The 21,331-nt window shown below is 39.7% G+C and overlaps 2 protein-coding genes and 1 long non-coding RNA gene across 3 annotated transcripts; all 3 read right to left on the bottom strand.

Moving 5' to 3' along the window:
- Positions 1-1,358: 1,358 nt before the first annotated feature.
- On the bottom strand, positions 1,359-1,880 carry LOC139943461 (C-type lectin-like). Its single transcript, XM_071940271.1, has one exon. The coding sequence runs from the start codon at positions 1,878-1,880 to the stop codon at positions 1,359-1,361; it is 522 nt and encodes a 173-aa protein (XP_071796372.1).
- Positions 1,881-6,880: 5,000 nt separating this feature from the next.
- LOC139942598 (uncharacterized) lies at positions 6,881-8,936 on the bottom strand. Its single transcript, XR_011786703.1, has 3 exons — positions 8,303-8,936; positions 7,463-7,575; positions 6,881-7,015 (listed from the first exon to the last, which is right to left on the bottom strand). It is a non-coding gene; the product is annotated as an uncharacterized lncRNA (long non-coding RNA).
- A 4,116-nt stretch (positions 8,937-13,052) lies between these two features.
- LOC139942597 (ficolin-1-A-like) lies at positions 13,053-16,017 on the bottom strand. Its single transcript, XM_071939454.1, has 4 exons — positions 15,963-16,017; positions 14,557-14,693; positions 14,210-14,471; positions 13,053-13,374 (listed from the first exon to the last, which is right to left on the bottom strand). The coding sequence occupies exons 2-4, from the start codon at positions 14,629-14,631 to the stop codon at positions 13,127-13,129; spliced, it is 585 nt and encodes a 194-aa protein (XP_071795555.1). The 5' UTR covers positions 14,632-14,693; positions 15,963-16,017; the 3' UTR covers positions 13,053-13,126.
- Positions 16,018-21,331: the final 5,314 nt, after the last annotated feature.

Genomic DNA, 21,331 nt, shown 5'->3' with positions numbered 1-21,331 from the left:
TAAAAACTATGACTCCCTCGGTGATCCCCGGAGCGTTCTATTTTCCCGAGGCGAACGCTCCGGGGATCACCTCGGGAGTCATAGTTTTAACCATAGCACTCGAAGCAGTCAATATTTGTATACTACCAGCTCTGAAGAAAAACTTTTCCGTGTGCCCCCTATGTTAATACTCCCTGATGTGTACCAGTATGAACCATTCTGCTCTAAAACCGCACTGCTGTGCCAAGGGCATGTTTTACAATAGAGCAAGAGACACACCAAAGCGGTACCGAAGATCCTTCTTCGTAAACTAACCCCTCGCTTGTGCCAGCAAACTTAAGGCTGTAACACGGCGGAAATACCCCGAATAAAACATGTACCTTTTCGGGGTTATACCCTTAGTCACTTTACTATTATGCATACTTCACCCGAAATCCCTTCAGAATATTGCGCTCAATGAAGCCTCTGTGTGTTTCTGATCCTCCAACCGGAGACGAACCAGTTCACGTCCAGCTGCGGGCACGCCAGAAACGCGAATGATTTGAATCATGCGCCCTCTTTGTTTACAGTGGTGCAAATAGTGTCCATTGTCTTTAACTTCAGCCACAAGCAACACCTCGTTGTTCTTTTGATCCACGAAGAAAAATATTGAGCTTTTAAATATTTTGTGTCCTTCGATACACATTATGGGGAAACACATGGGGAAACAATTAATGATTGGTTTGAGAGGTTTAGAAATTCTTTGTAAGACGCAAAACGTCCACAGATTTACAATCAACTTAATGTTGAAAGATAGTGCTGTTATAGTGCTTACCTTGAAAATGCTTGCTGAGGTGCTGTAGTTCTTGAGAAATTAGTAAAATAAAATCACTGAAACAATTTCCTTCGCAATCGGGAGAAAATTATATTGGCATGTAACAGATTAACGCGACTTTCCTGAAAACATTTTACTTCTTCTTAACAACTTGACGACTATTGAAGCTGAAACGTCTACAGGTAAACTGATTTGAATACATCTCATTCACGTGGGTGTGTTGCATATCATGGCCAGAGACAAAAGGTATCAAAAACCGTAATAGACTCTCATAATGATGATAACTTCAAGCTTATTCATCTCGATTCCTCAAACATAATGAGGCGATACCAAGTTTGCTTTTAGTAGTCATTCTATGAATTTAATTCATTTATTATCATTTGACTGAGGCGTCCCTGCTGCTCGTTCGCTTCGGCCAGAAAGAATATTAATACGGTAGTAGAATGTCGTCCGACTGTTGAACTGGTAGAAGTACTCGACTTAGGTGGCATTTTTATGAATGAGATGTTCACTCACAACATTGTATTATTAGAGTTTAATCCAGCGTAGTTTGATTTTGCCCATATCACACGTGAAGGATCGGTTTGCGTGGCAGTTTGCAAACAGCTGAGTACTTTACATTGCATGTCCCATCCAGCCACTGGCGCCTATTTCCATACATCTTAGAAATAAGGGCACAGTGTTCCTTCTCTAGGTAATTATTGGGTTCACCTTCACCCCAATTTCTGTAGGAGACCTCCACGTTACCCTCTCTGCATTCCCATGTTCCCTCCACCTCTAGATCATTACAGTCGATCCATACTTCTTCATTATTTTCAATCAAGTCCAATATAACATTGTTTTCTTGACTTGAGCTGGGTGCGGCCAGAACACCATCCAGCTTACCACACTCGTCTCTAGCATCGGACCAGGGAACGTTGGACTCGGTGATCCTGTGGCAAGAGTCTCCCCAGTGATGCCAAGACTCCGGACAGGAGGAGTGGTGACTTATAAATGTATAGCACTGCGTTTCTTGAGATGCAACCACTTTGAAATAACAGCTATCCAACAATGCAGTGGCTAATATCAAGAATACACAACTCAGCATATTGATGCTAATGTATGCAATTGCGTTGGCTCTTTACACAAATTAGGTTGTTAACGAATTTATCAATGTTTTGGTCATTTCAAACCGACCCAAAATTCAGTGTACATAATATATTTTAAAACATTTAAACAGGTTCTTCTAAACAGAGTTTATTAGATTGAAGTCGCTAAAACCTTTTGTTTTCCTTCAATTATTGTATTATCCTCTCACTGCCGCAGATAATTTCGGAACACTTTTAAGTTTATCACACGAACAGTTCGAAGAACAGTTTTCAAATACCTTTAAAACGAAACAGTTTGGCGCTGATGAACACACAGTCGCAGTTAACACGACATGATATAAATAAGTACAATTTATCTTCTTCAAATAGAGACAAAGTAGACCCGAGGAGTTATGATATCTCTCCTAGTACGAATGACGATCTTCTTTAAATGATAAAGTCGAGCCAAATGGTTGTAGCAAAGAGCAGTTATGACATCTCCTGTTTCTGTTTCACAAGCAAGCGTAACTGTGGTTTCACCTGCTAAACATGCGCACACTTCGATTGGCCAACACTAGCATTGAGTCATGAATAAACATACACATAAGCTACAACACATCCAATCAGAAGAGACGAGAGCCAGACGCTTGAAATGCTTACTAAGGGCATTTTGCGTTCATTTGCAATTAACATCACTAACATACACACCCAAAACCGGTGCGATATTTAAAATGCCAAGGTTACGGCAATTTGTATGGTGGGAGCGCTGATGTTAGTACCATGAATATACCTCGTTTGTGTTACTCTTGTTTCAAGATGTTGTTTTGTTAAGACAACATGTCTAACAAGGAGCGCTTAATGAACGCTTATGCTCCACGCTAATGGTAAAACGTAATGTCACAAGTTCAATGAACACGTTGCATTTGATCGGTCGAGTTGGTCTTTGAAAAGCGTTTGTAACCGTTTGTTATAAAAATGATTGGTTAGAAAGATGTAAAAGTAGAATACAATGACCTACACAAATATGCCTCAAAACTGCGTGGTTTTCGTTTTACCTCGTCGACTAACACGGTCGGCCATTTATGGGAGTCAAAAAGTTGACTCCCATAAATGGCCGACCGTGTTAATTCGCAACGTAAAATAAAAACCGTGGAGTTTTGAGTGATATTTGTGTGGATCATTATATTCTTCTTTTAAAACATCTTTCCAACCATATACATTTCACAACGGTTTGAAACGCTTTTTTTATAGACCAACCCTTCCGATCCAAGACAATGTCGTCCTTTCAGGCAAGCCTCATTATTTGAAAACACGCTGTCATGCTTGATTGGCAACATATTGCGAAGCAGCACCTTGTTAACTATTACAGGTGATATGTAAGAGGAGTATGTCTCATTGGCAGCATATTGCGAAGCAGCACCTTGTTAACTATTACATTGTGCTGTGTAAAAGAAGTATAGGTCTCGCATCAAACATAGTCCAACATATATACCTAGCAGGAAAAAAAAAAAAAAACGTTTGTTAAAGAGAAGGTACACGTTTGGTTATTGTAAAACACCAGTCTTCTCACTTGGTGTATCCCAACATAAGCATAAAATAACAAACCTGTGAAATATGAGCTTAATTGGTCATCGAAGTTGCGAGAAAATGTTGACAGAAAAAACACCCTTGTTGAAAGAAAAATACTTCTGGCTAGAAGTCTTGTATTATTTCAGTGATAAATTACCACTTTCTTAAAATCTTTGCTACTTCAGAGGGAGCCGTTTCTCATAATGTTTTATACCAAACGTGTACCTTCCATTTAAGCCGCCTCGAGCGCCACTGAGACGCATATGTACGCTTATAACTAAGTAATACTATACCGTTGAAAAAACAAACACTCAAAGTTGAATTAAACATCACAGCAAGTGAAATTGCGTTTTCCAGACACAATACATGGTCAACCAATTGCACCGAAGTATGGGGATGTATGCAACGATTGGCGTGTATTCAAACATTGTTTGGAATCTCTACTCCGTCACGTACATAATTTATCTTAGCGGGTCCTATCATTAAAACAAAACCTTAGTTGTGGGCATGAGCAATAGTCTAGTTTATAACACCCCTTGCAAGTATTGTGCCTGCTCATTGGTTTAGAGCGCGTCACATGACATGTCTTAGTTTTGCTAGACGACGGCCGTGTGATAGAGCGTCGGTTTGCCATGCGCTAGTCCGAAGACTAGCACATGGCGCCGTGCGCTAGTCCGACAGACTAGCACACGGCGTGCATTACCCAGACGTCCGTTGCGTGTACGAGGATGATAAATTAATAGTCTGTAACCATTTCAGATTGTCCGACACTACATGCAACACAGTAGGTAAAAGTGTTTGCAATCTGTGTTCGCGTCGTCCGTGGATTGTAGCATTCAGGTCTGTAACTTAATAATAATAATACAGGTTTTAGAAATGTTTGGGGTGTTATAAAACAAATATTGACTGCTTTTACTCGTGCAATGGTTAAAAACTATGACTCCCTCGGTGATCCCCGGAGCGTTCTATTTTCCCTCGGCTTCGCCTCGGGAAAATAGAACGCTCCGTGGATCACCTCGGGAGTCATAGTTTTAAAGGTGGACTATAACAGATTATTGATATAGCCAATATTACTATTTTTGTACAAGAAATGTAAAATAAGGACTGATATTTTAGTAGTATTCAATAAAACCTTTACCTTCATGCAAAAAAAACACGAATTCGCGCGGCGTACTCCGACCCAGAAAACTCAGTTTCGGCAAAAGCCGGTGACCCACGAACCATTCATACACAGTGTGTGACGTCACACCACGTACCGAAGCTCTGTACACAGTGTGTCAGGTCGATCGTGTGCGTGCATTTTACATGTACATTGAATGTGGAATAACATCGGACACTATAGGCTGCATTTTTTTTGACACAAAAAAACAGTGAAACTGTCCGATGGCAGCGGGTCTCGGGAAAACCACAGTATAGATGAGGAAAAGGCATTTTAGGGAGGCACTTCAGAGGAAAGTGAGGGCTCTAGCGATAAGGGGAGCTCACCGGACGAGAGAGAAGCCGAAGACGTGTTATGAGTACATGTAGTTAACCAGCCCGGGGACGATGATCGTCAGGCCGAAGACGATGAGCCAAACCCTGATGATCGACGGCTAAAGACAGACTGGTAAGGCCACAAAACGTTTCATGAATTATACTGAATGATGCTTCGTTTGATCAGTTTATTTCTGCTCCCAAAAATAGTTGAAGGCTATCCTTGACTAAATTAAAACATGAACGAACATGATGGACAAGGTTTATTGTTTACCTCCATTCACGTTATAATACATGTATGTGAACAACACATGCACTGACTTGGGCAGTATAGAAATGTGAGGGGAGGGGTAATTTTTGTCTTGCGTTTTATACTTTGTTGACAAAATTCATACATTATCAATTTAAACTGATATTGTAGATAACCTATGTTGTTGTTTTTCTCCACCAAGTAACTGCATGGTGGTTGACACATGTGCATCTACACAAATATCTCATGTACATGTATGTAACTGCTACTTTGGATTATGATTGCCTTCTGGCATGGGTATAGTTTTAAAGCAATTCAGGTACACACATGCAATATTAACACTTCACCATGCAAACCACAAATCTGTTGTTAATAATTTTGTATGAATTCTTTTGTTAATAATTTTGTATGAATTCTTTTGTTTTGTTTTACAGAAAACACTGCAATGATGATTATCAGCAAGTGGTGAGCTTAGGACTATCTTGTCCGTTCAACCGCTGCCACTGACATCATGTTTGATGGCAGCAACACGAAGGACGTTTCCAAACCCTCGTGTACAGTACAGTGGAAGGATTTTCGTATCCACCAACGGATTAGGCAGCTTTGCTTTGGTTTATTTGTCTTCAGTCGTAACAATTTTCGAAGTTATAATGATCCGGAGGGAGTGAGAAATAATTTGATAAGCCATAATAATTTACGTTTAAATGTACATGTATATTATTTCATTTTGTTTCTTTCAGATGGGTGGGTGGTTCAAATTGATTAATTTAATTTGAACCACCCACCCCTCTGAAAGACACAAAATGTAAATTACTATGGCTTATAAAATTAGGTGTATGGTTCAAATTGATTAATTTAGCACTTATGTGCAATAAACTTGTCCCCTGTTGTCAACAATACACTATGATTAACATGGTAACAACATTCAACTTGGTTAGCAGAAATATAAAAACAAAACAAAAAATAGAAGCCATGTACACCTCCATAATAACGACAACACTAAAACTGTATGTATTTGCAAACGACAATAGTTTATTTTTGAGTTTAAAATATCAAAATTGAAAAAAGGTTGCCTAGTGATAGCGAAATCATCTGAACATTCCGTCATCAAAAAAAGTTAACTATACAACCCTGTCAACGCCCCTACCCCCCAAAAAAGAAAACCTAAGCCATGTTATGTACCTAGTTAGCTGTGGTTCTCTGTGTAAATTGTAAATTAAGTTGTACATTAAAAGAATATAATAAAATCATTGTGTACAGACCATGTCATTCTGTTTTTAAACAAAGTTGATTGTACTACCCTGGTTACCCCCCCCCCAAAAAAAAAAATATATATATATATAAAATAAAATAAAAACCCACATCAATGTGTACAAGCTAGGGCCCAATTTCATGGATCTGCTTACTGTAAACAAAGAATCGACACTTGCGGAAGCAGGAAATTCTGTGCTTACATCAAGCGCGTTTCACAGGTTACCAGCGAATTTTGGCTTTTGCCGGTCATGGGTGCATAGTTGGTTTATACCAGGCATTCTACGCTTACAAAGTAAGCTCAGAAATTTAGCGTTTGGACGTAAGCAGAGAACGGTGATCATAAGCGCAGAATTTGGTGATGAACAGATCCACGAAACTGGACACAGGTCATTCTTTCTTCAAACAAAGTTGAACCCACTACCTTTGAACCCCCACCCCCCCCCCCCCCCCCCCAAAAAAAAGAAAGAAAGCTGTTGCATCCTTTTCCGGCTGGTGAAGGTTGATGTCAATGACACGGGGGTTACACATCAGCTGCGGATGGAGTTGTTTTCGTGTCTTGTCACCCTGCTGACAATGAACAAGTGCATTGTGCATGCATTCTATGCGTATCTGTTTAATGAAAAATAAAAAACAAAACCAAATAATCGTTATGTGGGATTTCTTGAAAATTTACAAGGCAGAAATACAATCTCGGTAGGTTTGACGTAACACCATGTACTGACAATCTCTCTTTGAGTTTGCGTAGTTTTGAAAAGAACCTTACAGGAGTTAACGCAAAACCAGTACAAAAGGAGTCCACATGCAACAAAACCAAGGGGGCAGGTTTTCTTTATGTCTGATAGAAAACATGACCTCCAACCACCCCCCTCCCCCAGATCTACACCTAGTACAAAACTGTTCAGGTACAGATCGGGGTGGGGGGGGGGTTTGCGATTCAACACCCCATCCCCTCCCCCCCCTCCACCGTGAACAGTTTTCAAAGGGGCAGCTGAAAAACTAAAAATGAAGAAATCATCTGATCCTCTGAAAATTTGCATGCATAGGCCTACTACTTACCTAAAGTGCTATTGAGAATCTTAGGTCTCCATTTCTAGTTCTGGCTAGCATGTCTTCGTACTGCATTGTCTTTGTCCTGCATTCTCATTGTAGTGTAGAGCTGCGAGTTATTTCTGTACAAAAAAATATAAAAACAAAAAATAAATAAATAAACAAAAAAACTAGTGCTGAAAAAACTAGTGCTGGCCTTATTTTACAAATGCAAATATAGTAAACACTCCATAATTAACCGTGCCAAGCCAATAAACACAGCTATAGGAAAACTTCAGACTAAACTTCTCTGGAATTGGTAATTCCTGAATTAGGAGAGAAAAATTCTGAATGACCATGGATGGGCAATTATATGGATGAGAGTTTGAACATATTTTTGAGCTGTGCCTTAAAAAAAAAAAGCAAGCAATTCTTAGGCAGCTTTGGCAAAAACAATGTCCAGCAATCCAGTATAGACCAATATAAATACATGTCAGCGAGGCCAATAAACTGTTAACTGTAACAATCAACTTTTTAAATGGATTCATATAGTGTTCACACATGGTTGAGCATGAACATGCCAGAAAGTGTAAACCAGGGCATAAACATGCCTAAAGCACTTGGGTGGCTACATGGATTCATCACTCAACAGAGTCAATACACTATGTAGCTATTTTATGGTAGTCGGGTCAGATTCAGAGCATGCACATCGTGTCATTTGACAACAAGATGATTGTTCCTTGCATGAAAAGGGTAGAGATTGTTTACTATTTTTCTGATTACAATTACATGTACATGTATTGGGCCTGAATTAATAATGGAGATAGTTTCTCAGTAGTAGATTTTTAAAAATTATTAACAAGTACTAACCAGGCTTTTCTCTCTCTCTTTTCTGTAATGCCACTTGATTCTTTTGCTGTTCCACGGCCACTTGCGACCAGGGCCACGGCAGAGGGACCCCGCCGACGTCGTAACATGCACAAGCAGCACTGGCTGGGGCCTGGTGGTAGAAGATCCCCCTGAATTCTCTCGATGCTTAGAGGTTTAAATTTCGGAATCGATCCAGGCTTCTTACACAAACTTTGAAACTTCTAGTGCATCCACAAACAACCAAATAGTCGGCAGTATTTATAGCTGATACATTAGAAACAAAAAGCTTCGTAGCACACACGCACGCCTATAGTGTGGATGAAAACGCATACACAACACACGGAGTAACATGGCGTAATCTTTGTTTACTCTCGTTGCTTCATGGGTATGACATCACCATTTTTTGACCGCGTTCATGACGTCCGCTGGTTTACAAATCCGCTTGGATTTCAGTGTTGGTTTAATAGCCGGGAACCAGTCCAGGGCGGGAAATTTCAAAATCGAAGAATCGAGGTCAAATTTTTTCGGTCAAATTGTAGCAAAATTATTTGGAGAAAAACATGACCACAACAATGAATTGATAGCTGAACACAACATAAACAAGTTCTGATAGTGATTTTAATGTAGGAGTACCGTTATAGTCCATCTTTAACCATAGCACTCGAAGCAGTCAATATTTGTATACAATCTATTGTTTGACAAAATAGCAATAGATGTGGTTTTGTTTGCAACAGTCTTTTCAAACCCTCCAAAACAACATGTCAAAAACGTAAAAAGTAAGCAGGGGAAATATGCTTAATTTGCATTAATTGAAAAAAATTGCCGTTTTTGCCTCTTTTTTCCCCCACTGGCATACGACCTGATAATAGTCAAACTGTTTACGATTTTACCAAAAATTTTGTTGCAAAAGTCTCTTGAAGCCCTCCAAAACAAAGTATAAAAAACGTATAAAAAAAAAGTACGGGAAATATGAATAATTTGCATAAATTAGAAATTACCGTTTTTGCCCTATTTTCACTAGTGTATGTGTGAACAGGCCCTGATAGTAGAATTTATATCATTGTCACAACAAATTTTTGTAACCAGGTAACCCTCTTAAATAAAGTATACACATTTTCAAAGTACCAAAGGAGCCAGTCAATTTTAATTAAATTTGTTTAATTAAAGTTACGTGCGCATTATGCACTAACAAGAAATGCAATACTGACTGCTCCTGTAAATGATGTTTGGCGCCCTAGACCGTTCACGATTAAGACGGGAGATATTAGGGAGGTTCCAAACTTTACAAAATTATTATCTCTAGCCCGGTTTTGGGGGGTACTTAGCATTCTGCGCTCTTTACACGGCTAGTGCCGAAATAAGACACCTGTCGTGCAAGTAGGGCCCAATTGTATGGCTCTGCAATTGTATGGCGTCAGCAAAGAATTGACGCTTGCGAAAGGGAATTTTTTGCTTACGTTAAGGCTATTTCTCGAGTTAAAGCCATTGGACACTTTCGGTTAACAATATTGTCCAAGGCCCACACTTTGTGTACCACAACTTATATATAATTAACAAACCTGTGCAAATTTAGCCTCAATCGGTCATCGGAGCAGGGAGAAAATAACGGGAAAACCCATCCTTGTTTCCGCACGTTTCGCCGTGTCATGACATGTGTTTAAAATAAATCCGTATTTCTCGCTAGCGAGAATTGATATTGTTTTAATGTTTTCTCAAAAAGTAAAGCATTTCATGGAATAATATTTCAAGATAAGTCTTTCACCATTACCTTCTGTAAACCCTGTAAATTATTTGTAAATCTGTGAACTTTTATTTTGTTTCTGTACCGAAAGTGTATAATGACTTTAAAGGCAGTGGACAGTAATTACCCAAATTAATTATTAGCATAAAACCTTACTTGGTAACGAGTAATGGGGAGAGGTTGATAGTATAAAACATTGTGAGAAACGGCTCCCTCTGAAGTGACGTAGCTTTCGAGAAAAAAAGTAGTTTTCTGCGAATTTGATTTCGAGACCTCAGATTTAGAATTTGAGGTCTCGAAATCAAGACTCTTAAAGCACGCAACTTCGTGTGACAAGTAGTTTTCTTTTCTTTCATTATTGTCTCGCAACTTCGACGACCAATAGACCCTTCCCATTGATCTCCATTATACTGACCCTTCCCATGAAATATGTAAATTGCACATAGCGCGTGCGCACTAACGTTTTGGTTGGCAAAATGAGGGAACATCGCGCTGTTTTGTACACGGCTAATGGTTGCGTGACGCAGACGCGATTGTGCGTCTGCTTAGTGCACAACTCTGTGGCGTTTGCCAACCAACAGGGTGTGTACGCATGCGTGAATGTAATTAGCATATTTCATGGGAAGGGTCCATTGAGCTCAAGTTTCCACAGGTTTATTATTTAGCGCTCTATAAATGTTGTAATTATTATTATTTATTATTATTATTTCATGCATATGTTGAGATACCCAAGTGAGAAGATTGGTCTTTGACAATTACCAATAATGTCCAGGGTCTTTAACGGGGGAATGTTAGCTGATGCGCATGCCTACTCTACGTTACTAGGCATTCTACGCTTATAAAGCCAGCGCAAAAATTCAGCGCTAGCACGTAAGTGGAGAATGATGCTCCTAAGCGCATAATTTGGCGGTGAGCAGATCCAGAAGAGCCATGATGAAATTGGGCCCACAACACTGTCGAGGAACAATTTTTTCTCATCTGGTTTTCAGCAAACTGAATCACTGATTTTAATTTATTTTGATTATATCCCTGATATATAGAAACCTAACCAGAGCAAGACCAGCTTTCACCTGCATATGATACGTGTACCAGCAGTCTGTAAGTCATTTTGCAGGGTCAGCATTATAGCTGAGACCAAAGAGCAAGGAATGCAGACTGAAACAAATAGTTTTAATAGGGGAACACTTGCCTTGCGAGAAATTGTGTGATATGGTGCTGTGGAGATATTATAATACAGACGCCGCAAGCCAATGGGAGCAATGTATGCAAATCTCGGCCCAAATTTCGCGCTTGGAAAAGAAATTACTATATTGGGAGAGTTACGACAATTTGCGATTAGGAGCCCTTTTGTTCCTAAAAACGCATGGGCGAACACGGGGTGCCAGACTAGACTGCCCATTGGGTTGTGCTGCTCACTTGTCGGTTGCGCACTGGGGAGGGGGAATAACGGTCAAGTTCTTGGCTCAAAGACATCTATAGGAGCAAGTTCGAGCGTGCACAATATAAACTAAAGGTTGACCATTTGCACTCGAGCCCAGGTTAGTTGACCATTTGGAACCGGCCTCGAGCCCATAGTTTCTTCACTGCTCCCAACAGCATGTTCCACTCGAACGTGTGTAGAGCGCAGAGGGGAACAGTAGTCAACCACGGGTCGACTAAAATGTGCCCACTCGAACTTGCTCTGTGCTGTGGAAGCGTGTCTAAATCTTGTACATAAGCGTAATACACGTTGGGTGCGTTCGTTTAGCTTCCCTGGGCCGACCCGGTCTGCCTCGGTGGGTTGGATTAGCTTTGACGTCATACCATGGGCTCACTCTGGTCAGCCCCCAGTGCACTGCTTGTGGCGTGGGTCACTTGGGGCAGGTGCATGACGTCACTATGAGAACGGTGGTAGATCGTTCGTTTAGCTCTTGTCAGGGGCAGGGGTCACCCGAGTGAGCACCGCGGGGTAGACCCAGGGAAGCTAATCGAACGCACCCATCAAAAGCTGCTCAGGGACTCCCATTTTCATCAATAACAACATATTTATTTGAACTATGATACTTAGTAACAAATGCATCATTAAAACCATAATATGAAATATTGAGAGGTTCTCCTAGAGAAGTACGTATAACATACTATAATGTTTATAGCATTGACCTAACTGATGCAAACTTTGACTTGTTTCAAACACTCAGAACCAGAACAAGAAAAGGGACAAAATTTACTTGTTTGAGAAATATTTCAGTAGGTGTGAAGAAACTATTTTCTCACCTTAAAAAAGGTCAAGGTGATAGGATTTTGGGCAATGATTTTTGTTATCAGAGATAACGGAAATAAGTCAAAGCTTAACTCATTCTCGTGCGGTCCGTTCATTTCAGCTTTATTTCTGTTTTCCTCTATAGTTTCAAGAACACAACCAATCTTTCAAATGCCCGAAAAGGCAGAGCTAACAGTACTTTCTCAAGATTTAATAGTGAGATTTAAATAACTAGCTGACTTCAAGTCACTGGACACGTTTGGTATAATGATCAAAAACCACACTTGGTGTATCCCTGTACATAAACATAACAAACCTGTGAAACTTTGCGCTCAATTTGGTCATCAAAGTTGCGAGAAAAAGAAAAAAAATGAAAGAAAAAGATACCGTTGTTCCACAAACTTGTGTGCCTTCAGATACCCGTGAATAGCGTTAGACCTGAAGTCTTGTTCAGATTCAATTGGTTTATTGGAAAATGTTTTACAGTTTATAGCTAGATAATTTGTGTAAAAGACTATAAGTAGTCAACAAACCTTTTGAAAAATAAAAAAGTGAACTTCAATTAGCTCAGATATAATTAGCATAACAAAATTAATTTAACTTGAGGACAAAGCAGGCCAAACACTGATATCGTAACATTGTGCATTAATTGTGATCATTCACTTTTCATTACTTGATTTTACGAGCTGTATACAATCCTAATTTTACCATGTTGATTGTCGTATAAAAAGGAGGATTTTTTTTACATAAGCATACCTTAAAAAGGGGCTTTAACTTTTCAATTTGGAGATTTTCCCAGAATGCCGTAACCTGTTATGAGTTATTCACCACACTAGGAGCTAGCCTAAACTCGGCTTCTAATTTTCATCTCAGAAAATTTGAGTGAGCGATAATTTGCAAAGGCATTCCATGTAACTCCCCGACTACTGAGATCGGCATGATGGAAATAAAGCCCGTTCAAGTTAGATGCGAGACAGAACCTGAACCACCAGCCCCCTGGATACTCATGTGCGCAGTTGCCTAAGGCATTGACGTCGTTGTCTTTGTCTTTGGTCGTGAAGCCCATGTAGTTATGGGATTTTAACCCGTTGGCTGAAGGATAAAAACATGAGGTCATAGTTGTATGAGTACAAGTACGTGATATAGGATGGGAAGGAGTAATATTGAATTTGGCTCTTATGTTGCCAAGGTAACCACAATGCACTAACTGAGAAGGTATTGTATGTGAGAGACGTGAGATAATTCTCACAATCCGACACAGCTTCAGTTGCAGGGCCTATTTGAAAGAAGAGTCTGCCGCCACATGAGTACACCAATCACTCTTCACCGTGTACGTACACGATGAGTCCAACATTAATAGTGAACGTACATAATAACTTCATGAACGTACACGATAAGTTTCAAACTGATCGTGTACCCTCCGTGATAAGTCTAAACAAATAGCGTGGATAATAAATACATGATAACTTAATGTGTTCAGAAAAGATAAATCCAAACTTGTCATGTGCTTACGCGATAAGTCCCAAATGAACATGATGAACGATAAGTTATTGTGTACATTTACGATAAGAACGAGATTTTGTGTACCTATGTGGCGGCATTATGAAATGCTTTATTTAAAGCATTTTGTAAGTTGCCCCTCCTTTGTTGGCATTTGAGAGTTTTCGTTTCCGACGACGGATGGTTCTGGTGACGGTGATTAGTTTTCAGCCTAACGTTGTCGTTTTCAGCAAAACGCAGATTCATCCGCTGTTCTTTCGTAGAAATTGAGGGGCACTAGTCCCCAAAGCCGACGCATGCGCAGATAACGCCAAATGTACCAATTTTCCTTGGCAGAACCATCCGCCGTAAAGACCGAAAACTCAATATAAAGGGGTTGCTGATAATTGAATCTATATCCTGCCTAAACAAAGTGAATTCGTCTTACATGCATTTCCTGTGTAACCCTCCACTCGCAGCATGTAGTTCTCACTCGCATCAGCGACGGTGAAGGAGTCAAACTTGGCATACCCGGTAACCTGATCGAAACCTTGAAGATCCACGCGTAGTTGGTACTCGCCCTGAGCGGTCAGAAGGTGCAAGTTGTCATTACCGAGCCAAAACTCTCCATCTACATTCCCAAAGCCACGGCTGTAGCTGGCATAGTCCAAAGAGAAATCTACACTGCCGTCCTGGCGCCGCTGGAACACCTAAAAGTTCACACAATATATTTAGAAGTTGTAAATTTGCATTGAATTTGTGACGTCATTCATTCACTACAGCGTGTTATCTTACCGTCCATCCACCACCGTCTGTTTCCATATCACAATACACCTGGAAAGCCTGACTGGAGCGTAGAGGTCGTACCATGTACACACCGCTCACCGACGCACCAATCGCAAGAATATCAGAACAATCCCGTGGGAACACATCTGTTGAGGTAGGGAGAAAACAAAACATAAACCCTACATTACATAACTGCTAAAATTACTGCTGTATTGCTTTGATTGGACGCTCCAGAGCTTTAAATTGAGCCTGCCATTGAGATAGAATAGCCCTCATCTGTAACAGGCCCTTTTCGCGGGCTTAGAAACCTGAACCCAAACTCCATTATAATACTGACTTCAAAACTCATTTTAAACCTGACACTGGAAACGGGTTAATAACTGAAAAGAAAAAGAAAATTTGCTGTGAAGTTCTTGAGATCTGGTCCAACTTTTTGTCGACCCATAAATAAAGTTCAAACAGGGGACATGGTAAACCCAATTTCAATATTCAATGATCATCGGGTCTAAAAAAAAACTACTTCCGGTTGATCCTCATCAAAGGTCAACATGGGGTGACGGTAACCAGAGTTCAACCATCATTGCTCAAAGGTTCTGGAACTAAAAAGAAACTGATAATGGCGTATGTGCTTCATGAGATATTTAGGTCAAACTTTCGTTTGACCAAAAATAAGATCAACACGGAGCCATGGTAACACCCGAGTTCAAGCTTCAATACTTATGGGTTTTAAAACTGAAAGGAAATTGAACTATTTGGGTGTATAGTGCTTGCAATTTTGGTTTGACTTCCGGTTAACCCGGAAGTAAAGGTCAATTTAGGGTCATAGTTTCCAAAGGCTAATCATCAATGATCAAGGGGCTCAAAACTGAAAAAAATTGTACATGTAGTTTATGAGATAACTAATGTTTCTCTCCTGGTTGACCCGGAAGTAAATGTCAATGTGGAGTTACGGTAACCAAGTCAACTTTCAACGCCCAAAGGGTCAAGAACTCAAAATAAATTGAAATTCGATTGTGTCGTTTCTCGAAATAATGGTCCCACTTCCGGTTTACCCGTAAGTAAAGGTCAACCTGGGGTTAGGCGAACCTAAGTTCGATATTCAATGCTCAAAGAAATTGAAAATCGATTGTGCAGTTCTTGAGATATGATCCCATTTCCGGTTGACTCTGAAGTAAAGGTCAACATGGGGTCTCGGTTACAAACAAGTTTTGAAATCGGTTGGGTATTTTTTTAAGATATGATACTATACAGATTGAGTGTTTTACACATTTAAATGAAGATCTGGTGGTTATTATAATAATAAGCTTTGAATTACAATAACTCGAGACCCAATGACGTCACAATAATCTTGTCATACCATGGTCATACTAACCAATCCGTTAATGATGTAACTTAACCCAATCCTATACGCTTACCTCCTTCCGTCGTGGTCGCAAATTCATCAGTTGCATCAGAATCGTCAGGTTCGGAGGTATCTACAAACAAAATTCAAAATATACCGAGTAATTCGGGTTTGTTCAATTGTTTATTCCTTTATAAAATGAAGTCAATGTCCTCACAGATTTGCACAAAACTAATCATAATAGAAAGCTCCAATAATTACTTGCTGAGGAGCTGTAACCCACGGAAGCCCATAAGTGCCACGTTGCGTTTCTCTTTATTGTTGTAGTGTTTCTCTTTCACGTGGTAGTGTTTCCCATTCACAAGTACTTAATAACCGGCGGCTGCCACTTAATTAACTGGCGGCCGCCGGTTATTAAGTGGCGGCCGCCGGTTATTAAGTGGCAGCCGCCTTTTAATTTAGTGGCGGCCGCCAGTTAATAAGTGGCGGTAACCATGCAGGTGAAAGATAAACACTACCACGTGAAAGAGAAACACTACAACGTTTAAGAGGAACGCAACGTGGCACTAATGGGCTTCCGTAGTAAACACAGTGGTGGAAGTACCCGCGTACCTATATTTTGCGCACATAGACTCGGTGCTTGGTGATTGCAGTCATTATGGGTCTTGCATATCGTAATTGAGTTCAGAATGTGGAAACATTACTTTCATTATGTATTTTCTAACTTTCTACGGATACTATGAGCATCCTAAGGAGACATCGACAGTAATTATTGGGAGAACATTCTTAAGGCAAACAATAAGGAACTTATTCCCCACTCCTGAATTACTCCGTTTTTATTTCGGGGGGGGGGGGGGTAAAAACAAAAAGAGGCGGCGGCCAGAGAAACTCGTTTCTTATTTACATGGTCATTCATAAAACTACAATACCAGCTCGCGACAACTTTATTACACACTTGGTATTTTCATGGCCCAAACACTTATATTGCAGTTAACTTCACTCAATTATCTGCCCTTTGTTTCCCCCAGGGAAGGGATTGTGTCACTGTACCGCCTGGTGCGTTCAGACCTTCTCTGATTGGTTGAGTATTTCAGTGGGAAATGTCACCATCTATTGCACCACACCTAGGAAATGTTTTTGTACACGGGCAATGGGGTTACTGTCTATTAAAAGGGCTGATTTAGTAATTCTTTGTGATGCTCCACGGGCAATGGGGTTACTGTCTATTAAAAGGGCTGATTTAGTAATTCTTTGTGATGCTCCACGGGCAATGGGGTTACTGTCTATTAAAAGGGCTGATTTAGTAATTCTTTATGATGCTCCACGGGCAATGGGGTTACTGTCTATTAAAAGGGCTGATTTAGTAATTCTTTGTGATGCTCCACTGGTCACCAATAATATGTGTGATTCTCAATGAAAACCTAGACAGACTTATGCTTGGCCTCTGTGGTCACCACCGTATTTGCTAAGAAATGTTATTGTAAGATTTAAAGGCAGTGGACACTTTGTAATGACACAAAATAATTTGTGACATAGAACCTTTCTGAAATACGAGTAATGGGGGAGAGGTTGATATCATAAAACATTGTGAGAAACAGCTCCCTCCGAAGTGGCGCAGTTTTTGAGAAATAAATCATGTTCCACGATTTTGATTTCGAGACCTCAAAATATCAGATTTATAATGTGAGGTCTCGACATCAAGCATCTGAAAGCACACAACTTCGTGTTACCATGGTGCGACCAGGATGTTGTTTCTTTAATTAATATCTCGCAACTTCGACGACCGATTGAGCTTACATTTTCATAGGTTTGTTATAATATGTAGAAATGCACCAACTGTGGAGACTAGTAATTGACAACTACCAATAGTGTCCAGTGTCTAACCGCAGGACGCGACGCCGATGCATATTTGGAAGCACTTGCGCTACCTTTAGGTGTTTTAAAAGCTTTACAGCTGACAACTGCTCTTCAGTCACGAGTAAAACCTATAATATTTGTAAGCTTTACTGTAATTTGGCAGTAGGTGTAAAAACCAATAAAAACCAATAAACCAAACAGTTTATCTATCTATGAGGTAAAATGGTACATATAGGGTAAAACATAGTATGGCAGGCCTAATAGGTACATCACAGAGCAACAGAAAATAGCAATCACATGGGGTACACATTTTACATAGAGTGGTACAATGTTGATTTTGTGTAACAAATGGTACAAAGTGGTACAGATTATACAGAAGTATAATCTTGTGACCTTCTGGTTTTCCTTTCTCCGGATCAATAAAACACTTCCGATCTCTGGCTGTGCTCTGCCGTCTGGTCGAGTGTTAAGGCTGCCAGGGGCGCCCTTAACGTGTAGCTCGAACACGTTGTAGCCGGGTCCTTCGTTTTAATATTTAGCTTTTCAGCTTCAACTAAGGATAACCAGCATTCCAAGCTATTAATATGGCCAAAAAAATGTAGATTCGTGGAATATGAGAGCCGAAGGAATAGTACATTGTTGCAACGAATCTACACTTTAGAGTCTAATTTTTACCGACTTAAAGACACGGGACAATATTTTATGTGTATTTTTATTTTAAATCTTCGGACGTCATGCTTTGTTTGCTGGGGCCGTCCAGGGTCAGGCGAAAGTGTTAAAAACTGCCATCAAAGCGATGTGCCCTCCCAGACCCCGAATGGAAATTGTCAACTTAGTCTTCTCACTTGGTGTATCTCAACATATGCATAAAATAACAACATTTGAGCTCAATCGGTCGTCCAAGTTGCGATAACAATAAGAAAAACACACTCGTCACACGAAGTTGTGTGCTTTCAGATGCTTGGTATCGAGATCCCAATTTCTAAGTCTGAGGTTTCGAAATCAAGTTCGTGGAAAATTCTTTTTTTCTCGAAAATTACGTCATTTCAGAAGGAGCCGATTCTCACGCCAATTTATACTATCAACCTCTCCCCATTACTTGCTACCAAGGAAGGTTTTATGCTTAGAACTATTTTGACTAATTACCAATAGTGTCCACTGCCCTAACACTATTTTGAAACATTATTTTATAAACTTAAAATGTTTTCGGAAATTGAAATCAAATGTTGTCAGCTGAGTTTGGCACATCATGATATCTTTCAATTTTGAAAGACATTCCAGTTGAACTATTACTTTGGTTGGTAACAAATCTACAGTTAAAGGAACATTAAAATATTGGTAAGAAACTAAATCGCGATATCACAGATTTTCATCAAACATTCGGTCCAATGATAATGATTGTGGAGAACACCCTTGACAAATTTCTGTCTGAAATTTCATATTTGATGAGAAATAAACATTCTAATTTCACGTTGGAGTTTATCGCTCAGTGAACGTTTTATTCTTTTCTTTTGCAGCGATGTCATGGAAAGTATGTTCTGCACTATTTGTTCATGACCCAGATGGCCGATCGATCTCGAGCTTCTACAGGTTTGTCAGTTTATGCATATGGTGGATACATTAAATGCTTTCACTGCCAGCGAACGTATTAATGAATACAAGCTAATACCGTTACTCCACGTCATATCATACTAATGCCATGTGGAGTCATCAAAGGTTCATTTGCTCGATCAGCAAAAACAGAGAGCTTTTGATGTCTATGCAACAGATTATTTGAAATCAGATTATACATTGAAAACGCTTGAGGGCGTCACTGTTTTACTAACCCTTGTGCAGAATTAAAATGTGGTTGAATAAGCATAGCTGAAATATTCGCCATCATTGAGTAAACTCGGTGTTACAATGACATCTGTGACCGTGAAAGATTTGGTCGATGTAGTTTGCATTGTTCAAATGATTTTGAGTTTCCACACTAAATTGTTAAAAAAACATGGATTTTGTTTTGTTTGACTTTGGCAAAATACAGCACTGATCTTCATAAAATGGACCAAACTTAACTTTAAAGGCAGTGGACACTATTGGTAATTACTCAAAATAATTATCAGCAAAAAACCTTTCTTGGTGACGAGTTATGGGGGAGAGGTTTGATGGTATAAAACATTGTGAGAAACGGCGCCCACTGAAGTGGCATAGTTTTCGAGTAAGAAGTAATTTTCCACGAACTTGATTTCGAGACCTCAGATTTAGAACTTGAGGTCTCAAAATCAACCTTCTAAACGCACACAACTTCGTGTGACAAGGGTGTTTTTTTCTTGCATTATTATCTCGCATGTTCGATGACCGATTGAGCTCAAATTTTCACAGGTTTGTTATTTTATGCTGTTGTTGAGATACACCAACTGTGAAGGCGAGTCTTTGAAAATTACCAATAGTGTCCACTGCCTTTATACAAACCATTAGTGTATTGCTTGAAACTCAAACGACGAAACACTGAGAGGACGATGGCTCGACAGTTTGACGCCCAGGAAGATGCACCCACGTCCTATATATATTATATTTATTGGTTTATTTCATAAAAACATAAAAAAGGAATGAACAGTATGACAACCGATGTGGTTGAGTTGCACTAGAAGATGTACAGTATAAAACAAGTCCTTAAAAAGAGCTTATGTTTTAAAATGGTACTCAATTTCCCGGCTATTTATTGTATTTGATATGAAACTTCATAATACGGTTGCCAGAGCAGGAGTTAATCCCTCGTTCATTTCAGTTGTTCAAGACATGCCTAATTGGCATGACCTTTGACCCTTAAGGCAGTATGACTCGTGTAAACACTTATATTGCAGTTTACTTCACTCAATTATCTGCCCTTTGTTTCCCCCTGGGTATTGTTAATGTTGACTGTACTGAGGCGGTTTCTTACAAACCTTGGTTTAGTTTATATCTTTGCAACCCTTGGTATTATTTAAATCTTTGCAGTTCCAATTATATGCTAATAATTATATCCGGGGAAGGGACTGTGTCACTGAACCTCCTGGTACGTTCAGACCTTCTCTGATTGGTTGAGTATTTCAGTGGGAAATGTCACCATCTATTGCACCACACCTAGGAAATGTTTTTGTACACGGGCAATGGGGTTACTGTCTATTAAAAGGGCTGATTTAGTAATTCTTTGTGATGCTCCACGGGCAATGGGGTTACTGTCTATTAAAAGGGCTGAGTTTTTATATGCTTGGCCTCTGTGGTCACCAGTATTTGCTAAGAAGTATTATTGTAAGATTTAAAGGCAGTGGACACTTTGTAATGACACAAAATAAGGGGGTTATCGAGGGGGTGGCGATATTTTTTTTGCCAGCTCTTGAATTACTTAATGAAAAAGCAAACACGTTTTATTTTGTTATTAACATAAGCATTATTAGCATTTACATAAGTGTAGTTTACAACATTGATAGCTGATGGGAGACATGGACTACAAGTTACTGCAAGATCTTTATATCCATGCAGACAGTTAGGCCGTGTGAGAATTGGCTTCAGCTACGGCTACAGCTAGATTTCCGCATCATTGTGCGTTGAGATATAGGATGT

This window comes from Asterias amurensis, chromosome 10 (assembly GCF_032118995.1).
Source record: "Asterias amurensis chromosome 10, ASM3211899v1".
Lineage (NCBI taxonomy): Eukaryota > Metazoa > Echinodermata > Asteroidea > Forcipulatida > Asteriidae > Asterias > Asterias amurensis.
Note: the sequence above shows the minus strand (reverse complement) of the source record. Positions and strands in the feature narration are given on the sequence as shown.